At 44.2% G+C, this 18,779-nt stretch overlaps 1 protein-coding gene across 1 annotated transcript in view; it reads right to left on the minus strand.

Moving 5' to 3' along the window:
* C13H3orf52 (chromosome 13 C3orf52 homolog) overlaps positions 1-18,779 on the minus strand; it is a 31,482-nt gene extending 12,703 nt beyond the window's left edge. The window contains exons 1-3 of the mRNA XM_013982465.3: positions 18,623-18,779; positions 11,952-12,081; positions 3,861-3,988 (exon numbers count right to left, since the gene is read on the minus strand). Of these exons, the coding sequence (XP_013837919.2) occupies positions 3,861-3,988; positions 11,952-12,081; positions 18,623-18,760 (396 nt within the window). The 5' untranslated portion in view covers positions 18,761-18,779. The remainder of the gene's footprint in view (positions 1-3,860; positions 3,989-11,951; positions 12,082-18,622) is intronic.

An 18,779-nucleotide genomic window follows, 5' to 3' on the forward strand; every position in this document is an offset into this window, starting at 1 on the left:
CCCATGGGAATGAAGTGAAGAGCAAAGTATTTCCTGAATTTCAGGGAGAAAGAAGCATAAAGTATTAAGAACTTTGAGGGAAAACCACTGGCTCATCTTATAGTTTTTGAGCCCCAGGGAATGTTGGGAAGAGAATGTTGCCAACAGGTTGACAGTAATTTAGAAAACTTGGGAAGTCAGAAAGTGGCTTTCCCAGGACTACTAGGAACAGAGAAGAGGATGAGGATGCTACAGGGGGGATTTTTTTTTCAAGCACTAAAAATAACAACAATAATAATAATTCAGTAATGATGATAATGAGTAATGAGCTTCTTATGTCAGAAATTATGTTCGTCCTTCCTTCTTTGTTCCCTCCCTCTCATTCTTTCTTTATTAACCCTTAGGGCTCTAAGCACTGTGCTTTGCACTGTAGGTGCTCAGAAAGTTTTAAGTTAAAACTTTATGTGCTGAGATAGAGTGGTCTGGGAGATCACTGTCCATGTCCACCCTAATATTTTTGGGCAGCACAGTCCCCTGCTGTAATTAGGACATATTTACATATTTGGGAGCTACTTATCATACTATCCACTTTGGGGCCAAAGAAGTGAAAAGAAGGGCTCCTCTCCCCCCTGCTCTGGTATCTCCTACACTGTGCCTATGAGGCTGGGTGCAAACTGAGCTTGGAGCCCAGTCAGCTGATCACTAGGGTCAAGCACAGTGGCTCACAAGAAATCAGCTTCCAATTATTTACAATAGCCAAGATATAGGAGCAACATGAGTCCACCAACACAGGTATGGATAAAGAAGTTGCAGTACATATACACAATGGAATATTGCTTGGCCATAAAAAAGAATGAAATAATGCCATTTGCAACAACATGGATGGACTTGGAGGGCATTATGCTTAGTGAAAGTCAGATAAAGAAAGACAAGTACTATATGATATCACTTATATGTGGAATCTAAAATATACAACACACTAGTGAATAGAACAAAAAAGATACAGACTCACAGATAATACAGAACTAGTAGTTACCAGTGGGGAAAGGGAAGGAGCAAGATGGGAGTAGAGATTAAGAGATACAAACTCTTATGTATAAAATAAATAAGTGGAGTTCCCGTTGTGGCTCGGTGGTTAACAAATCCGACTAGGAACCATGAGGTTTCAGGTTCGATTCCTAGCCTCACTCAGTGGGTTAAGGATCCCGCATTGCCATGAGCTGTGGTGTAGGTCGCAGACAGACGGGGCTTGGATCCAGCACTGCCGTGGCTGTGGCGTAGGCCGGTGGCTACAGCTCCGATTAGACCCCTAGCCTGGGAACCTCCATATGCCACAGATGTGGCCCTAGAAAAGACAAAATAAATAAATAAATAAATAAATAAATAAATAAATAAGCTATAAGGATGTATTATGCAAGGCAGGGAATATAGCTAATATTTTATAATAACTATAAATGGAATGTGACCTCTAAAATTGTGAGTCATATGCTGTACACCTGAAATTTAGTAACATCGTACATCAACTATACCTCAACTTAAAAACAGTGATAATGTTAAAAAAAAAGGAAAGAAAGGCACTAGCTTCCATAGTAAGAAGAGGCATATCTTCCCTGCATTATCAGAAGGGCCACCATCAATTCCTGCCTCAAGCAGGTGAGTGGAGCTATGACATCACACAGCAAACAGATAACCACTTGACCTAAGCAGAGTAACAGCCCCAACTCTAAGAGAAGGAAACCTTGCAGTGAGGTGTGAGGGGGGCCAGGAAAACTGTGTTTACAAAAGCAAGACAATTAAGCAACTGAGTGGGCATGGTGTTTCAATATCCACTCCCATTTACCTTCCATACCTAGAAACTTCTGGAAACTGGCCTAAGTGGAGGGGGGGGCGGGTGACAGTTACAGTCAGTAATATCTCTAAGGTCCTCATTTTTGTTCCTGAACATATATGGTCGGGAAGCCAGGGGGCAGAAGTTTTTCTTACACTGCACCTTAGCTTTATCATCTGTAAATCAAATAATTATTTTCTGAAATGATTTACAAACATGTGCACCTCATATGGACCTGTGGGTATACAGGGAAAGTATGGTGATTTCCATTTGTCAGAGCAGGAACCAGCTCAAAGAGGCCTGTGAACAGTCCTTGTTCCTCAGCCACTCCACAGTAATGAGCTAAAAATGCTTGCAGAATCTGCTCAGGTCTGCTTTTATGCAAGAGTTAGGGCTCTAAGGTGAGAGATTAATATCCACTTCCTTTTGACACAGAGAGTCCAGTCTGTAACAGGGGACACATGTGGAGGCTGACTCCTTTGGTTTCTGCTCAACCAATGCAAAACCCCTCAATCAAAAAGGCAACCAAGAAGGAATTCCTGCTGTGGTGCAGTGGGTTAAGAATCCGACTGCAGTGACTCTGGGTCACTGTGGTGGCACAGGTTCAATCCCCCACCTGGCACAATGGGTTAAAGGATCCTGCGCTGCTGCAGCTTTGGCATAGGTCTGTGGCATAGGTCACAGTTGTGGTTGACCCAGGAATTTCCATAAAAAATGAGAAAGAGAGAGTAGCAAGTGGCTATTCACTCAGCAACTTGCTCCAGAAGAAGATGGAAGGAAAGGAGGAAAAGGAAATTACAGGTAAGGGGCAATCAAATATCATGCACACTGGTACCTAGAAACTGATCTGGGGTGACCTGGATGGAACTGCCTCCAGCTTTTACTTAGAAGCCAAATAAAGAGGACTCACTCCATTCAACCTACCAACAGCAGGGAAGAGGGTAATGAACGGCAAGCTGGTCTTGCTTAGATTTTTCTTATCAAAAACTTTTCTAAGTCTGACTGTGAACCACCCTGTCTTGACCAGGATGGATGACCTCAAGGTCTGGCTGCAGCAGAGCCCCCATATCACACAGAGGCTCATTCTTCTGCATCTCCCATTCCATGAATGATGTCACCATCCACCCATGAGGCCACCCCAACCAGAAGCCTAAAGCTATGCACTCCCTCAGGCCCACATCTAACCAGCCATGAAGTCCTGTTGAAGAAGAAGACCCCTGAAATCCCACTCAAACCTCAACTACTCCCCCTGGCATCACTCTAGTTCAAGGCTTCCTCTTTTGTCGCCAGATTACTGCAATACCTTCTAACTAAGCGCTCTACTTCCAGTGTTTTTCCATCATTACACAGAAAGACTGAAAGGAGAAGCTGATCGTGTCAACCTGCAGATTAAAATCTCCCAGTGCCTTGCCAAAGAACACGGAAACCTTCATGGTCTGACCCCGCCCTTCCCACTCAGTCTCACCTTTGCAAGTCCACTACACAGTATGCACGGAGGCCATAACGCACTGCTGGGTAGATCCCCTCGTGTTCTCTGCTCTCTAATCTAGAACAACCCTACCTCAGATTTCAAGATTCATCCTGAGTATCACCTCCTCCAGGAAGCCTTCCAAGCCTCCATCCCTACTTTTGTGGTTGTAAAACACACTGTGCGTATCCCAATGATAGAACACAGTGCCCTGTTTATATAACTGTCTGTTTAATTGCTTCCTTTACTGGGACCATGAGCCCCCACTGAGGGCACACACTACATGGCTTTGGCTCTGGGCAAGTCATCTAGTATATCACAGACACCTAATGAAACTTTGGTTGAATCAAATACAAGAACAGAATGAGAAGCAGAACACTGTCCTCTAGGATGCAGTTAGCTGGACGTCAGGGCTCTTCCCTCTGGCTGTGCACTACAGAAAACCCGTTTCTAAGCATTGGTTTCTGCCAGTGCTCAAAAAATCCAAGCTTGAAGTTATTTACAGGCTAGCTCTAAGCCAGCTGTGCCAGAAGAACGCACATCCTAATCTTAGAACTCAGTAAACGATGCATAAGGTATCATTACCCTTTTTGTGAGCAGGTTGGGCAATTCCTCTTCAGTAACACACGCCTCTGGAATCTTTAGCATGACCAAGAATGTTTTATTTGATGATAATTCAAGTATTTCATTTTCATCTTCATCAACGTAAGTTACTAAAGAGAAGGGGGGAGTGGAAATAAAAAGTAAACACATGCATAAAATAATAAACTTATTCCATTGGCTGCTATACTTAAAAACAAAAACAAAATGAAACAAACAATGAGCATTCATCACGGATAAAGCCTGGACCTAGCAAGAATAAGCAGAAATGCTTTCTCTTCTCGGCAAGGCTGAATAAAGACAGGGGCTTGCCTCCATACAATAAAAATTTTGTCTCTTTACTTGACGCCATAGAGGGCTTACATTCTGTTAAACACAGACTGGGAGAAGGGCGGCAGGAGGAAGTGGGAAGAGCCTGAATTCCTTTGTTAAATTGACCCAGTGGAGTTTCCGCTATGGTGCAGCAGAAATGAATCCAACCGGTATCCGTGAGTATGCGGGTTGGATCCCTGGCCTCACTCAGTAGGTCAGGGATCTGGCATTGCCGTGAGCTGTGGTGCAGGTCAAAGACATGGTTCAGATCCTGCGTTGCTGTGGCTGTGGTATAGGCCGGCAGCTGTAGCTTCTATTCAACCCCTAGCCTGGGAATTTCCATAGGCCATGGGTTCAGTCATAAAAAGAAAAAGAAAACACCTGACCCTTCACCTTTGCTATGTGTGCAGGTGTCAAGGCAGGTGCTGGAGACAGTCTAGAGGGATGAACAAACAGTGGGCTGGGGCAGTGAGCAGAGCAAGGAATTTTGTCGACCCCCTCCTTCAGTTCTGCACACACACTGAGGCAGAGACATCATGGAGCAGGCAGAGTGGGGACTAGAGTCTGAGCGAGTGAGCATGAGGTCATCCCTCTCCAGGATGTCCCACATAGGAAGGCTGACTCACTGTGTTTGCAGAAGGAATGAAATCTGCCCTCATAGCCCCAGGGCCCACGGGGCAGACACTCCTGGGACAACAGTTCTGTGTGGCTACTTGTGTTCTAAGGACTATGAGCTAATTGATTTTTAAGCAGTGAGAGCCAAGAGAAAAACACACAAACTTGGAGCCAGGACCTCAAAGCTGGCACACCGGCACTAATTAGGTTCCCCTGGCTCCCAGCCAGCCTCACTGTGGGGGCCACACCAGGACCACCTCTCTGGCCCTGAGAAAGGCGTGGGTGGGCGGAACCAGGCATTTGTCCTGTTGTGGATTTTCTCTCTAATCCTATGCCTCAAGCATAACATAATCAGCCTCTTTTACTGGACTTTGAAAAGATCACCATGGAATCAGTTCTGGGTTTGTGATGGAAGTAAGCATCCTGGTTCTTATTTCCTGGGGAAGAGAAGTCTACAGGCTATGCCTCCACTGTTTGTAACTTTCCTCCTGAGAGGATGCTAGGCAGAGGATGCTTATGGGACCAATCCCAACAAAAATCTTGGGCCCCGAGTCTTTGATGAGGCTCCCTGACAGACAACACAACATATGTGTTGTCATAGCTCATTGCTGGAGGAATTCAGTATGCTCTGTGTGACTACACCGGGCAGGGGCTCTTGGAAGCTTGTGCCTGATTTCCTCCCTATTTCGCCTTCTATCCTTCTGCTGTAACAAAGCATAGCCATCCATGCTGAGTCCTGAGTCCTTCCAGCAAATCACTGCATCTGGGGATGATCTTGGGAATTATCCTTGCATCCCCTACTTGTTATAAGTCTTTATATTATTTGCCTGACAATAAAGTTATGCCTCAAAGCAGAAACCTTGCAAAGTATAGGAAACTGTAGCAAAGCAAGAAAAAATTGCTAATAATTCTTTAACCAAAAGGATTTCCCCCCATATTTTATATTATATATCTGATGTTTTAATGAGAAGGTATTTTTTTAATAATGATTTTTATTGTCTCCCTTATAGCTGGTTTACAGTGTTCTGTCAGTTGAGAAGGTATTCTGTACACTGCTTTTTGTTGTTTGTTGCTGTCATTGCTTATCTGCCTTGATTCTTTTGTTGTGGTTGTTGTTACCATATCAGAAGGCATTCCCCACATGTTTAAAATTCCTTGCAAAGATTATTTTAATGGCTGCATTAATGGTCTGAAATCATTTAGTGTTTGTAGCTTTCCAATGTTATAAATAATGCTGCAGTGGGTATCTGTGAGCTCTACCCCACCAGGTACATTTCCAGAGTAGATATCATTGCCTCGGAAAGGAATAGGGATGCTAGAGAATGGATACAGGAGTCACTGAACTGCTGAACTTGAGGGCACTAAGAAGTGCCAAGTTTGAGAAGAGGTCTCCAACATAGCTCTAATGACATATACTTAACTTGTACTATCTGAATAATGAATCTGTATGAGACCTGCCTAAATAGTTACATTTGTTAAAATAACAACAAGAACAATAGGCTTACTCAGGAGAATTTTTGTGTTACTAATGAGACTTAATCCCGGCAGTATTTCCACGTAGAGAAAATGTCTTTTTAAAAATCACAGTACATATACGCAAAGTACACTGAAGGTACACAAAAGCAGCTGTTTGACTGGAATATAAGAAATGGGGCTGGAGAGCGAGATCTTAGATGCCGAATGTCTTTAGGAGGTCATGGAGGTTGTTCAATGCCTCCCAGGAAGGAGACAGAGGTAAATCTGCTGGTGACGGAAGGGATAAAGTGGACCTGGGAGAGACTGGAGGCAGAGAGGCCACTGGACACAGGAATGGGAGAGAAAGATTTTGATTGACAAGCAATGGGAAGAGGAAGGAAGGGAGGGTGGGAGGAGAAAGACCATGATGGTGGAAACAGAGCTGGCTGTAAGGTAGCCAGACTTAGTTTGAATCCCAGCTCAGCTATTTATCACCCATGTGACTTGAGCAAGTCACTTAATTCTCTGAAGCAGTTTTCTCAAAAAAATATCAATGCCTACATTGTAGGTGATGGTTAAGATAAGAACCACCACATATGAAGTATCTAGTATAGTACCTTATAGTTGACAGGTAGTTAATGTGGAGAGTTACTATCAAGACACTACCAAGGAATGATTTATAAAACCTAGTCATTTTCAAGTTAGAGGGGAGAAGAAGAAATCAAAAATGTTCCAAAGTATTAAGCCTAATGTAACAGGAAGAATAATAGCTGCTGTATTAAGCATTATGCACAGACACCCTCCTGCGCACTTGTAGTTTTCACCTCATGTAATCCTCAAATCAACCCTGTGAATTAACTATTAATGTTTTCATTTTCAGATGAAGACACTGAAGCTTAGAAAAATACAGTGATTTGCTTTACCACCAAGCTAGTAATAGGAGGGTCAGGGCCCATTTATAGATGCAAATGTGGAAATTGAGGCCAAGAGTGTGTTGAAGAATTTGCCTAAAGTTACACAATTGGATGGTGGCAGGGCTGGAATGAACCTGGCCTCATGATTCACCGTGAAACTATAAAGGGTGAGCTCACTGGGGAAGGGGATTCACATGAATAGTAGTTTCACATGGATAATGTTGAGAACTCCAGCAAAGGCATGACTAAAACCTACGGACAGTGTGTGCCTGCAGTTCTGGGAAGTCACCTCTGAGAGGGGTTGGCTGCTGCCTTGGGACTAAAGGAGCTTCTCAAGGGAAAGAATGAAGAAAAGTAAGAAGGCTGAAGACATGCCTCCTGTAACCACAATGTGGAGGCCGAAGGCAGAAATAAAGTCCTGAAGTCCAGGAATTCTGAAGGCCTGGAAAAGTACAACCCAGCTGACAGAGCTGAAGGCTGCAGACAAGGCAGGAGACAGGAGAAAGGCCACTGGGGTTCATGACCAGGCACTTGCTGGTGACCTTGGGGAAGAACAGTCTGGGGCCAATGGATACAGTGGTTTAGGAGTAAACAGGACACAAGACCTGCAGACTTCTCTTCCTAAAATTTGCCAGTGCAAAGAAAAGAGAGTGAGAAACATCTAAATGAAGTAGCAAGATGATGATAGAAGATTGCTTTGAAGGAGATACCATGTGAAGAGCCTCAGGGGGATGCTTAGGGAGAGGTATCTGAAGGTCCATGGTCAGAAGAAGCCGGAAAGGATTCAATGGAGAGCACAGGTGAAGAGGTCAGTCTTGGGAAGGCAGAGGAACATATGAAACTTGAGGGAAGGATGGGCACATGAAAATGCAAAGAAATTTCAAGGCACTGGGCTATTAAGTTTCTGCCCCCAAGGACCCTGCTTTCTGCCCAGGATTTTCCCATGAGTCACCCTCCACGAGGAAGTAACTTGTGCAACCTGGTTTGCCAGGACCATGTGATGTCATAAGCTCTTATTTCCAACTCAAGGCAAAACAAATCCATGTAATACAGTATCACAAGCCCCCCACTTTCATCTCCGTACCATAGCCTCTTTACCATACAGAAAAGCCTGTACAATAAGAGAGCTGGGAGTGCTAAAACTGGTCACCTTTAAATCATATTTCTAAGCATCCACCTACTTGTCATAGTTTAGTTTCTGCAACATTTAAAATATTCTGCCCAGGGGTTCTCTTGTGACACAGTGGGTTAAGGATCTGGCATTGTCACTGCAGCAGCTTGGGTTGCTGCTGTGGTATAGGTTCGATCTCTGGCCCGGGAACTTCCACATGCCATGGGTGTGCCATAAATACATACATACATACATACATACATACATACAATATTCTGCCCAAACCAAGGAGAGGTTTCACTAGTAAGTTGTCCCCTGGTTGAGACAAATTAGTAACAAGGGCAGAACCTTTAAGGATGCTTAACTGATTCTCCAAATTATCCAGACAAGAAATGACTGAGAGAGAGAGAAAGGAAGGCTTTTTTTTTTCCCCCTTTACCTTTCGTACCAGGGAATTTATGATTCCTTAGGGAGAAGGAGAGAATTCATTAATACTTTTTTCCCTCAAGAGCCAGGACAGATCCAGGCCTTCACATTCAACAGGAAGTCTTCTCTGGGCTGATCCCCCAACCCACTGTCCATTTGAAGAAGTTTTGCACTGTCTCCATCACACTTGCGGAGTGCTAGCTTCTCCTCCACAGTGTGGACACAGCCCAGGCTCAGTGCCTTAAGCTGAGCTGTGATCCTGAATTTGCCATCACGTCAGCAGTGTACTAAAGGCAGAATAGGGGGAGAGCTCACCCCAGGTGGAGGCAGGAAGGGATGCACAGTGTGTAGAGAATTAATAATAACGAAACTGACCACAGGTTGGTCTGCTTGTATTATCACCACATGACAGCCATTCCTAACAATGTCAGTGTCAAGCACCTCACCCTGGCCACACTATTGTCCCTTCACAGTTGGTTACCCTTTCTCTTCTGCAATGCACTGTGTCCACTCCAGCTCCACAGTTATCATCTCCTTCGTCTCTGAGCCTCAGCCTGGGGACAACAGAGCCCTGAGACAGGAGTAAGGATCTGGGAGGAAGAGAAGGAGGAGGGGAATGGCAAATTCAGGTCCTGAGGTCCTGAGGAACCTCACTTCTTAATGAATCAGAGAGCATCACTTTTTTTTTTTTTTTGGCCACGCCTGTGGCATGAAGAATTTCCTATGCCAGGAATCAAACCTGTACCACAGCAGGGACAACACTGGATGCTTAAGCCACTAAGCCACACAGCAACTCCAAGAGTACCACTTCTTAATGAATGCACAGCCCTTGACTCTCCCAACTGCTCTTTCCCAGAAAGCAGTGTTTTCCACACAGCACCCAGTAAGTTAACCACTATTCCATTCATATAAGTGGGCTTAGCAATCAGACAACAGCTGGTTATTACACACTCTCATCCCTGAAGTGCCTATGGAACTGCTCTGGGTGAGGCTGGGACTGTCACAGAGCAAGTCCCGTCCATGCTCCTTTTTACCTCTTACACCCCCCTCCCCACTGCCTACTATGACTCTTCCCACAGGCCCAAACCCTCAAAAGTTGAGGGGCCAAGTAAAATAAAAGCATTTCCCTGATTTAAAAAAAAAAAAAAAGGGAAAAGTTTGAAAAACTCTCTTACAGCCTTAACATTTTTAAAACACAATTTTATAACCACATTGAAAATGAAGGTTTGCACCACAAGTGTGACACAGTTCTTCCTGGCATCCAATCCTAGGAACTCTCATGTGCCCTGCGAAACTGTGGAGGGAAATGGAATCCCTTCCTCTGCAGGCTGCTCTTCATGATTTGAAGACCTCGGATGACTTTTCAAGAATGGAAGACAACTCCTAGGTCTTGTGCTTGAGAATCCTCAATATTGAACTAACCAGATCTGTTGCATCATCCTTTGTTATGGGCCCCAGATGCCAACACACAAATAAGCCAACTTTCAGGACAGCACTGCTGATTGCGATAGGATAAGGCTATGTGACTCAACTTCGGTTTCAATTATCTGCATTCGGGAGTTGACGCAAAGAACCAAAACAATTGTCCTCAGCATGACAGAGGAGTTGCAGCACCTCTTATCAAACTCTCCCTCACTGGGGACCAGCCTATGGCCTCAAAGATGCATCCATCCCACTTCAGCAACACCCTAAGTTACTAAGCAAAATGATGCCTGCCTGAGACACTCATGTGCTGGAGGTTGGCACATGTCATCAGCGTTCTCCTATTCCTTCAAGGACTCTAAGACCTTGAGACAGGAGACAAAAGGACTGGGATAAGGAGAAACAGGAGGTGAATGACAAATGCAGTCCCTGAGAATTCCCAGGGACCCCTCTAGAGAAACCCAGGGGCTGCCCATTTCTGCTCTCATCCTGTGACTGGATTTGCTATGGAGAGCTCAACGCAACCCAATCCTGTGGTGACCAGATCACCCTCATGAGTATCCCAGCTCCAGAGGTGCCCCACCCCAACCCCTGCACCCTACGATCAGTCCCACATACAAGTAAAAGCATTTTTTTTTTCTCCTACTTTGAAATTGAAATGAGTGCCCACTGGGGGTGCTGTATTTATGCATCAAAAAACATTAATACTTATAATCATAAAGAATTAGCAACTACCTAAAAAGCTTTAAAATGATGTGGAATAGTATATCATGCAGTCATTTAAAAAATATGTTCAAAAATAATTTTTAATGAATTGGCAAAGATCTCCTATCCTAAAGGTAGGCCACAAGATGATTAAAAAAAAACCCTGATCTCAAATTATTTTTAAAATGCAAATAAGAAAAAGACCAGAGAAAAATATAACAAAATAATAATGTGGGTGGGCTTTGTGGTTAGCTAACTGAGCATGTATTATTTTCATATTCATAAACAAAAAATAAAATGAGACAATGTACGTAAAATACATGGTTAGCACCATGTGAATTTTTGTTCTATACACATATACAACACAAATATAATACTGATTTCTATAATAAGTTAAAATAATGACAGCTTACAGATACATGGTTCTATAAAGTTTTTTAAATGCTTTCAAATATATTATTCATCATTTTATCATTAAAATGATACACCAGGTATATCAAAGTTATTCTTATAGAATAATTACCTTTCACAATAATTATCTTTATTAAACAAATGATTTTTAAAAATTTTAAACATACACATGTGTAAGATGCAATAAAATACAGTGTTTATATAAATTAAAATTTTAAGGAGTTCCCACTGTGGCACAGTGTATTAAGACTCCAACTGAAGCAGCTTGGGTTGCTCAGAGGCACAGGTGTAGTCCCCAGCCCAGCACAGTGGGTTAAGTATCTAGTGTTGCCTAAGCTGTGGCATAGGTTGCGGCTGCAGCTTGGATTTGATCCCTGGGAACTTCCATATGCCACAGGTGTGACCATAAAAAAAAAAAAAAAAAAAAAAAATTAAGAAGTCTTCAAGATCCAATAGGAAGAGTTTAAAGTAAAACAGTGGTCCCCATACTTCTCCCAGAGCTTATAAAACAAACACGCAAAAAATAAAACAGAAAAGCAAAAATCGTATGTCTCCCACACATACAACATATCCCAAACCAGTTTTTTTTAATTCGTATTATAAATGATGACATAGCAGTGAGTTTATCTTCGATTTTGGCATAAGTCATAAGCATTACACAAGTTCTTAAAATGCATCAACTCAGTCATATTTAAATCCTCTTACCTCCAGTAAGACATAAGCCTATGATGATGACTATAATGAAACCTAGGAAAACAGAGGTGAGGACCATCCACAGTTTGCACTTTCCAATCAAGTTCTTATTACAGGAGCTCCAGGGGCTTTCCTTGTCAGCCTAGAAAGCAGAGGGAGTCAGTGAGGCAGACAACTTGGTTTCAACAGACATCTTTTACTACTTATTGTGGGCCAGTGACACAGAAAGGAAGGCAGCAGGATCATGACTTCTAGGGGCAACACTCTACTGAGTCAAATTTCAAAAGGACAGAATGGAAGTTCATAAAGAAATTAGCAAGAAAATGCTCTGGGGACTCCGAGAGGTGGGAAGGACAGGCAGGATTTTGAAGGATGGACAGAGAGGGGCATTCCAAACCTAGGAAAGAGCATCCTCCGTGTTGACTCATAATGAAACTGGCCAGAAGATGCATCTGATGGGAATCTGTGTCAGAAGCTAGTAATGAGAGTTAAGATTAGAAAGAGTGAAAGGTTGGAGCATATCTGAGAAGGCTTTGCATGCTGCCAGAGTGGTTTGGACTTAATTTAGTGTATAATGTGAATCCATTGAAAGTTTTATAACACAAGAGCTGAGTTGAAGGTTAAGGGAAAAATGGTTTGCAATTTAGATCAAGAAAAAGCTAAAAACCCACAGTTGTGGCCCAGACGCTATGTCTTAAGGGCCTGAAAAGGGAAATGATGGGAAAGACAAGGATGAGAGAGACACCAGTAAATAAGCTGCAGTGGGTGTAGAGAGGCAGAGGGCAGGGTCAAAGTAAACAATTACAACTGCTACAGTTTACTGACACTGGAACCATTTCACTTCATCCTAATAGCCCTGCAAGGGAAGCTTTCGCCCAATTCAAAGATGCAGTTGGGAGAGATGAGCCAAGACCCAGGAGTAATCCATGCACCCTCCCTCTGGTCCACAGCTTTCCACGGTGCTCTGCGCAGCTCCAGGTTATGAGTGCACCTGGCTGCCTCCACTCAGCACCATCACCAGCCCCTGAAAGGTTCCATTCCTCCCACTTCCTTCATGGAGCCCCTGGGAAACAAATGGAATAGGATGGCGGGGGCGGGGGGGGGGTGTTTCTGCACCAGGAGCCCAACCCCAGTTGTATCACTTAAAGCCGAGGTGACCATCAGCAAACTACTTACTGAAACTCACCGACCCCAAGGTCCTCAACTGTAAAACATAGAAGCAATAAACCTAGCTCACAAGTCTGTTATAAAAGTGTGAGAGCACACACATGAAGCACTTGCTAAATAAGGGCAGAGGAGAGGTCACACCTTGGAGCCCTTGATTGCACTGCACACCGGATCTCAACACGTGGGAGCCCATAATTCCACAGGACTCACCTGTCTCCAAGCAGCAGCAGCCACATCCTGGATCTATGCCTTGTGGGGGTTTTTTGTTTGTTTGTTTGTTTGTTTAGGGCCGTACTGGTGGCATATGGAAGTTCCCAGGCTAGGGGTCAAATAAAAGCTACAGCTGCTAGCCCACAACACAGCCACAGCAACGCCATATCCGAGCCGCACACAGCTCATGGCAACCCTGGATCCTTAACCCACTGAGCAAGGCCAGGGATCAAACCCACGTTCTCATGGATACTAGTCGGGTTCATTACTGCTGAGCCATGACAGGAACGCCTATGCCTTGTTTACATTCTCTCCCACCCTGATTTTAATGGCAGCTGTCAGAAAAGGAAACTGCCTTAGGACTACATTTCAATCTTGCTCAACAAGAGGTCCCCAGGCTTTTGGCTACATATCAGAACCCCCTGAGGAGGAATTTAAACTACACATGTAGGTCCTACCTGGACCAAGGGGATCAGATTGTGGGGTTGTGGGGACAGGCCTCAGCTTGTAACTGCAAACTTCCCAAGGTGAATCAATTGCTTTAGCAAAGCTGAGCCCCTGGCCTGGAGCCACCTGCTCTTCAAACCAGGTCAAATCTCTCCTTTTGTGGAGGCCTCCCTTCCACCCCACCCATGGAAAGATCTCCCAGGACATGAGCTGTCTACACAACCATCTGCTTCTTTCACTGCCTGCCTTGTCTGGTTTCAGGCTCAAATATAAATAGACACCAGCCTTATTTTCCTAGGGAAAGAAAAACTGCATAGAGGGAGAGGCATCTCTTAAAATTCCCCTCTCTTGTATCCCACACCTCTGCCTCATACAGGTAAGAGACACCTAATAAATGTGTGTTGCTTAGCTATAGTGTGCTCCAGATATTTTGAGAATGTACTTCATAAGTTCTAGAGTAAAGGTCACACTTTGGAGCCCCTGAGTGCTCTGGACACAGGCTCTTTGGGTGTGGTGTGAGGGGTGCAGTCTAGGACTGGCAATATCTGGACACAGGAAAACCTCAAACCTTCTTGAAATAAGTGTGTCCAGGTACAGAACCACTTCTGACATCCACCTGAAGACTGAGGACTGCACGCAGGTCACCAAAGTAAGGGACTCAACAAGGCACATGGGAAGAAGGCCCTGAACAAGAGGCCTTTAACTTCTCAGGGGACAGAAACAAATCCTCCTGTTTACAGAGCTCCTGAGACACAGGCCATCTTCAGTCCTTATATAAGAGACAGCAGGGACCATAAAGATTAGCACAAAATGAGCAGTTCCCGTCATGGCTCAGTGGAAACGAATCTGACTAGCATCCATGAGGATACAGGTTCGATCCCTGGCCTTGATCAGTGGGTTAAGGAACCAGTGTTGCTGTGGCTGTGGCGTAGGCCAGAAGCTACAGCTCCGATTAGCCCCCTGGCCTGGGAACCTTCATATGCTTCAGGGGTGGCCCTAAAAAGACAAAAGAAAGAAACAGAGAAAGAGAGAAAGGGAGGAAGGGAGGAAGGGAGAAAAAGATTAGCACAAAATGAAATGATCTGGAGTCTCAAATGAGCCAGAGAACGAGGGTCAATGCACCTGTTTGGCCCTTTGTGCCTTCACTTATGTTGTCCCTTAAAGACCATACACTAGGGCCCCGGTGGTTTGAGGAGACCAATACTCTGACTTCCTGGAGGAACTCGGCTCAGAATTACACAGCCCTTCTCTGTTGGAAATGCCTCTTCCTATCCAGCCCATCACTTCCATCCAGCTCATCACTTCCATCCTATATCGGACCCCCTGCCCTGTCCGGCCATCAGCCCAAAGGCAGAGACCACCATCCCTTGCATGACTAATCTTCACATACATCAAGTCACTGTAAAACTGTCTGTTGGCCACTCCCAACCCAAAACGGAGTGCAGTGCTTCTCGACTGTCTGCACACCAGAAACAACCGAGGAATTCTGTTTTTCAAAAGTGCCTCCAGGAGACCGCACGGTGCCTTGAGGTGAACCTCTGATACAGCAGACATGTGCTGCCCCTGTGCACTGTGTCAGGGAAACACACTGCCTCCTTCAGTCTCTCTTGCCCACATTCTAGGTCATGAGGAGGGGCCACAGGCAGGTTCTTCTATAGGGCAGCTTCCAGAGATTTCTTTGCAACCACATCTTACATTTTATAATTGCATTATATGGCTGAAGAATCTTTGTGACTTTCCTCTGAATGTTCCCCCAGGTATTCACATCCCTCTTCACATAAGGTCCAAATACATACGTCCCACAACAAAGGCAGGTCTACCTATCTCTTGGATACAAAAGCTTTTCTTCTCTTTGACTCAGGAGCAGATATTATATAGATCAAGGGAAAAATTTCTTAGTGCAGAGTAAAATTTATACTTTGTCATCGTCATTATGGGATTTAATCCACTTGTTGAATCAAGCACAAAACAGCCAGTTGGTTCTCATCCTAAATTCTGAAAAACACATAGCGATGGGACAATTTTTTGCTAGCCCATTCATTTGTGTCTTGCCTGCCTCAAAACTATCCATGTACTGGATTATCACTGTCTTTACTACAATGATGATGCCATCCCTTAAAAAGTCTCTAGGACTTCCAATTGCAAACTGAGGTCAGAGCCCATGTAATAAAGCCATAAAGAAAACCAGTCTCACTCAATAATTCCTAATTCCTTCTCCGGTTTTGATCCAACAATATTGCCATGTTTATAGTGACAATAGGCAAAGTGAAAACCAATGGCTTATAATTCTTTCCCTCAAGCCCCAAACTCAGATCAAGAAAGGGAAAGAAGTTCTTTCCATTGCCTTTTGAATACTCTCCGAGATCAGCCCTTCCAAGTAAGAAGATACCCATGATACCGGCTGTTTTATTCCCACTGACCCCCAGACTGTTTCCTGCTCTCTCTCTCTTGATTCAACAAAAGCAGACTAGGTTTGAAACCAAGAAAGTATGAGTTCAATTTCAAAGCCACTGCTGCATGAATTTGAACATTCTAGAAACTCTTCTGGGCTTCAGTTTCCTCACTGAGTTTCTTCCTCTGTCAAATCAGAATGACACCCCCTTTCTCTGGAGTTTCTTGTGCTAATTCAATGCATTTATATGCCAGAAGTATTTGGCATATGATAGGTACAAAATATATAGTTAATAAAAACATGTGCACTTATACTACATTTCCAAACTGGAAATCTTAACATATAGTTTAAAAAGAACTACACATAACATTCTTAAGAGTCTGAATCTTGTGCTCGTGCAAACCACTTTAAAGGGCTCTATGTTAGTTGACTTTTCTTGTTTTTTTTTTTTTTTTTTTTTTTTTTTTTTTTTTTTTTTTTTTTTGCTTTTTAGGGCCAAACCCAAGGCATATGGAGGTTCCCAGGCTAGGGATCTGATAGGAGCTACAGCTGCCAGCCTATGCCATGGTCACAGCAACGCCAGATCCAAGCCTGTCTGCAACCCACACCACAACTCATGGCAACACTGGATCCTTAATCCACTGAGCGAGGCCAGGGATCAAACCCAGAACCTCATGCTTCCTAGTCAGATTCGTTTCCCCTGCACCATGAGGGGAACTCCTTGACTTTTCAATCTAAAATACCCTTCAACTGATTCTACGGAACCAAAGAGAATGATTAACACATTAAATGAGGATTTTTTTTGCCCCTTTTTAGAAGATTTTCCTCTGCCAGCATTTCTAGAACGTTCTCCAAGCACTCATGTAACCCTTCATCTTTATGCCCTTCTGTCTCTCATCACAGCTTTCCCAGTCAGTGACCTCGTTCATAAACTAGTTCACAAGGAAGTCTCAGATATCTGTATATACCTTGCTAACAAGGAAGTAATTAAAACATGAAAGAGCGATCTCCACCAGGCAGGCACTAAACAATTATAAAATAGTGACACCCCATACGTACATGTCGTCCACGTTCTACTCCTCAACTGCTTTCAACGCGCATTCCCAGAGAAGGCTGCATTGCCACCAGCTGATAGCTGTGAAAACATCAAACATAGTGCCTTGCCCTAGGACACACCTGTTAGTAGGGAAGCTGTCACCAGAACTTGGGTCTCTGGATTCAGCCCCAAACTATGGAGTCTGTGAGGTGTCCTGGGTCTACCTAACATGAGGCAAATACTCTCAGTTCGCATTCCTAGACACTGCCTTGGAGGATCTACACAGCAAGTCCATAGTTATGGCCGCTTGCACAGGATCAAATCATCTTCCTCCAACTTTCATTCTTCTGTGATGCTCATCTTTCATTCAAATATAAAGTACCAAATTACTCTCCAAGGTACCTATAAAAGCAGACTTTACAATAGTTCCAGGAGTCAGTGAGAAAACAAAAGCAATGCCTTCAGCTTCTGAATTTCCTGCTTAATCCCTGAAATCAACAGTTAAACCAAAGGGATGGGAATGAAGGAAAGGGAACTGGAACCAGGTTGGAACCCTATGTTTATATATGGGAAGTTCCATATATTAAGTAAACATCAAACCAGTTTGAAGGGTTAATCAAAAAGTAGATGGTCAGAATTCAAAGTCCTCTCCTGGTTTACAAGCATTTGATGAGAATGAATAATTTTCCTGTCACTGCGAGGGCTGAATCAGAAGAGAGTTCAGCCTAAACATCACCAGGGGCTGCCTTAGAAACTGAGATGAGACCAAAGCAAAGGAGGCATAGTCTAATTCTTGAGACAAGATCTTGAAAACTATTTCCCTCAGTTGAACAGGACAAGTTCACCCCTCATTACTTTTGAATCTTCCCTTTTCCCTATATCTTTTCCTGCAAAAATCAAACGCCAGATTGGGAAAAGGTATGAAGTGTGGGTCTGCGGTGGGGGCGGGGGGGGGGGGGGAGGGAAGAGAAGTAGTTGAGGAGGGTTGAGGGGAGGATGGGGGCAAGAGGCAAGTCAGTAAAGGAAAGAGGAAGGCAAAGATATTCTGAGGAAAAGGGGACTGCCATGATCACTCTAGTTGTCCCCACTGGGAACATAAAAACTAAATTAAAAGTTACAGAACTTTTTTAAAACCACCTCTATCTCTGGGGATTCTCTCTCTGAAGAGAGGAGCCATACACCTCCCAGATAAGATTCCGCAAATTCCCTGTAGTCCAAGAGGTTGAAGGGGCTTCAGACAGACTCAGGCTAGAGGGCAATCCTGTGTTCCCTCCATTCAGAAAATTCCAGCGCGCACCATAGACGCTTGGAGTTTGCTGTGCCCTGAGAGCTAGCCAGAACCCGAAATTGTGCGTTGCCAGGGCCATGTCCTGGCCAGAAGCCTGGCTCACAGCCCCTGAGATAAGGCGGCCAGCGCCAAGAAGACCTTACCTGGACTGAGCAGGGTTCCTCGGTTAAAGAAAGGATGCTCTGGACGGTTCCATTGAGAGGCGTCTGCTCCTCTGGCTGCCCCTGGAGCACCGAGAGCTCCAGATCATCGCCTGGCGATGGGGGCCTGGCCTCTTCCATGGACGGGCAGAGGAGGACT

The sequence above is a fragment of the Sus scrofa genome, chromosome 13 (genome assembly GCF_054392235.1).
Source record: "Sus scrofa isolate SSC_HxYL_T2T_F1_AM1 chromosome 13, Sscrofa_HxYL_maternal_Yorkshire_Landrace_v2.0, whole genome shotgun sequence".
Taxonomy (NCBI): domain Eukaryota; kingdom Metazoa; phylum Chordata; class Mammalia; order Artiodactyla; family Suidae; genus Sus; species Sus scrofa.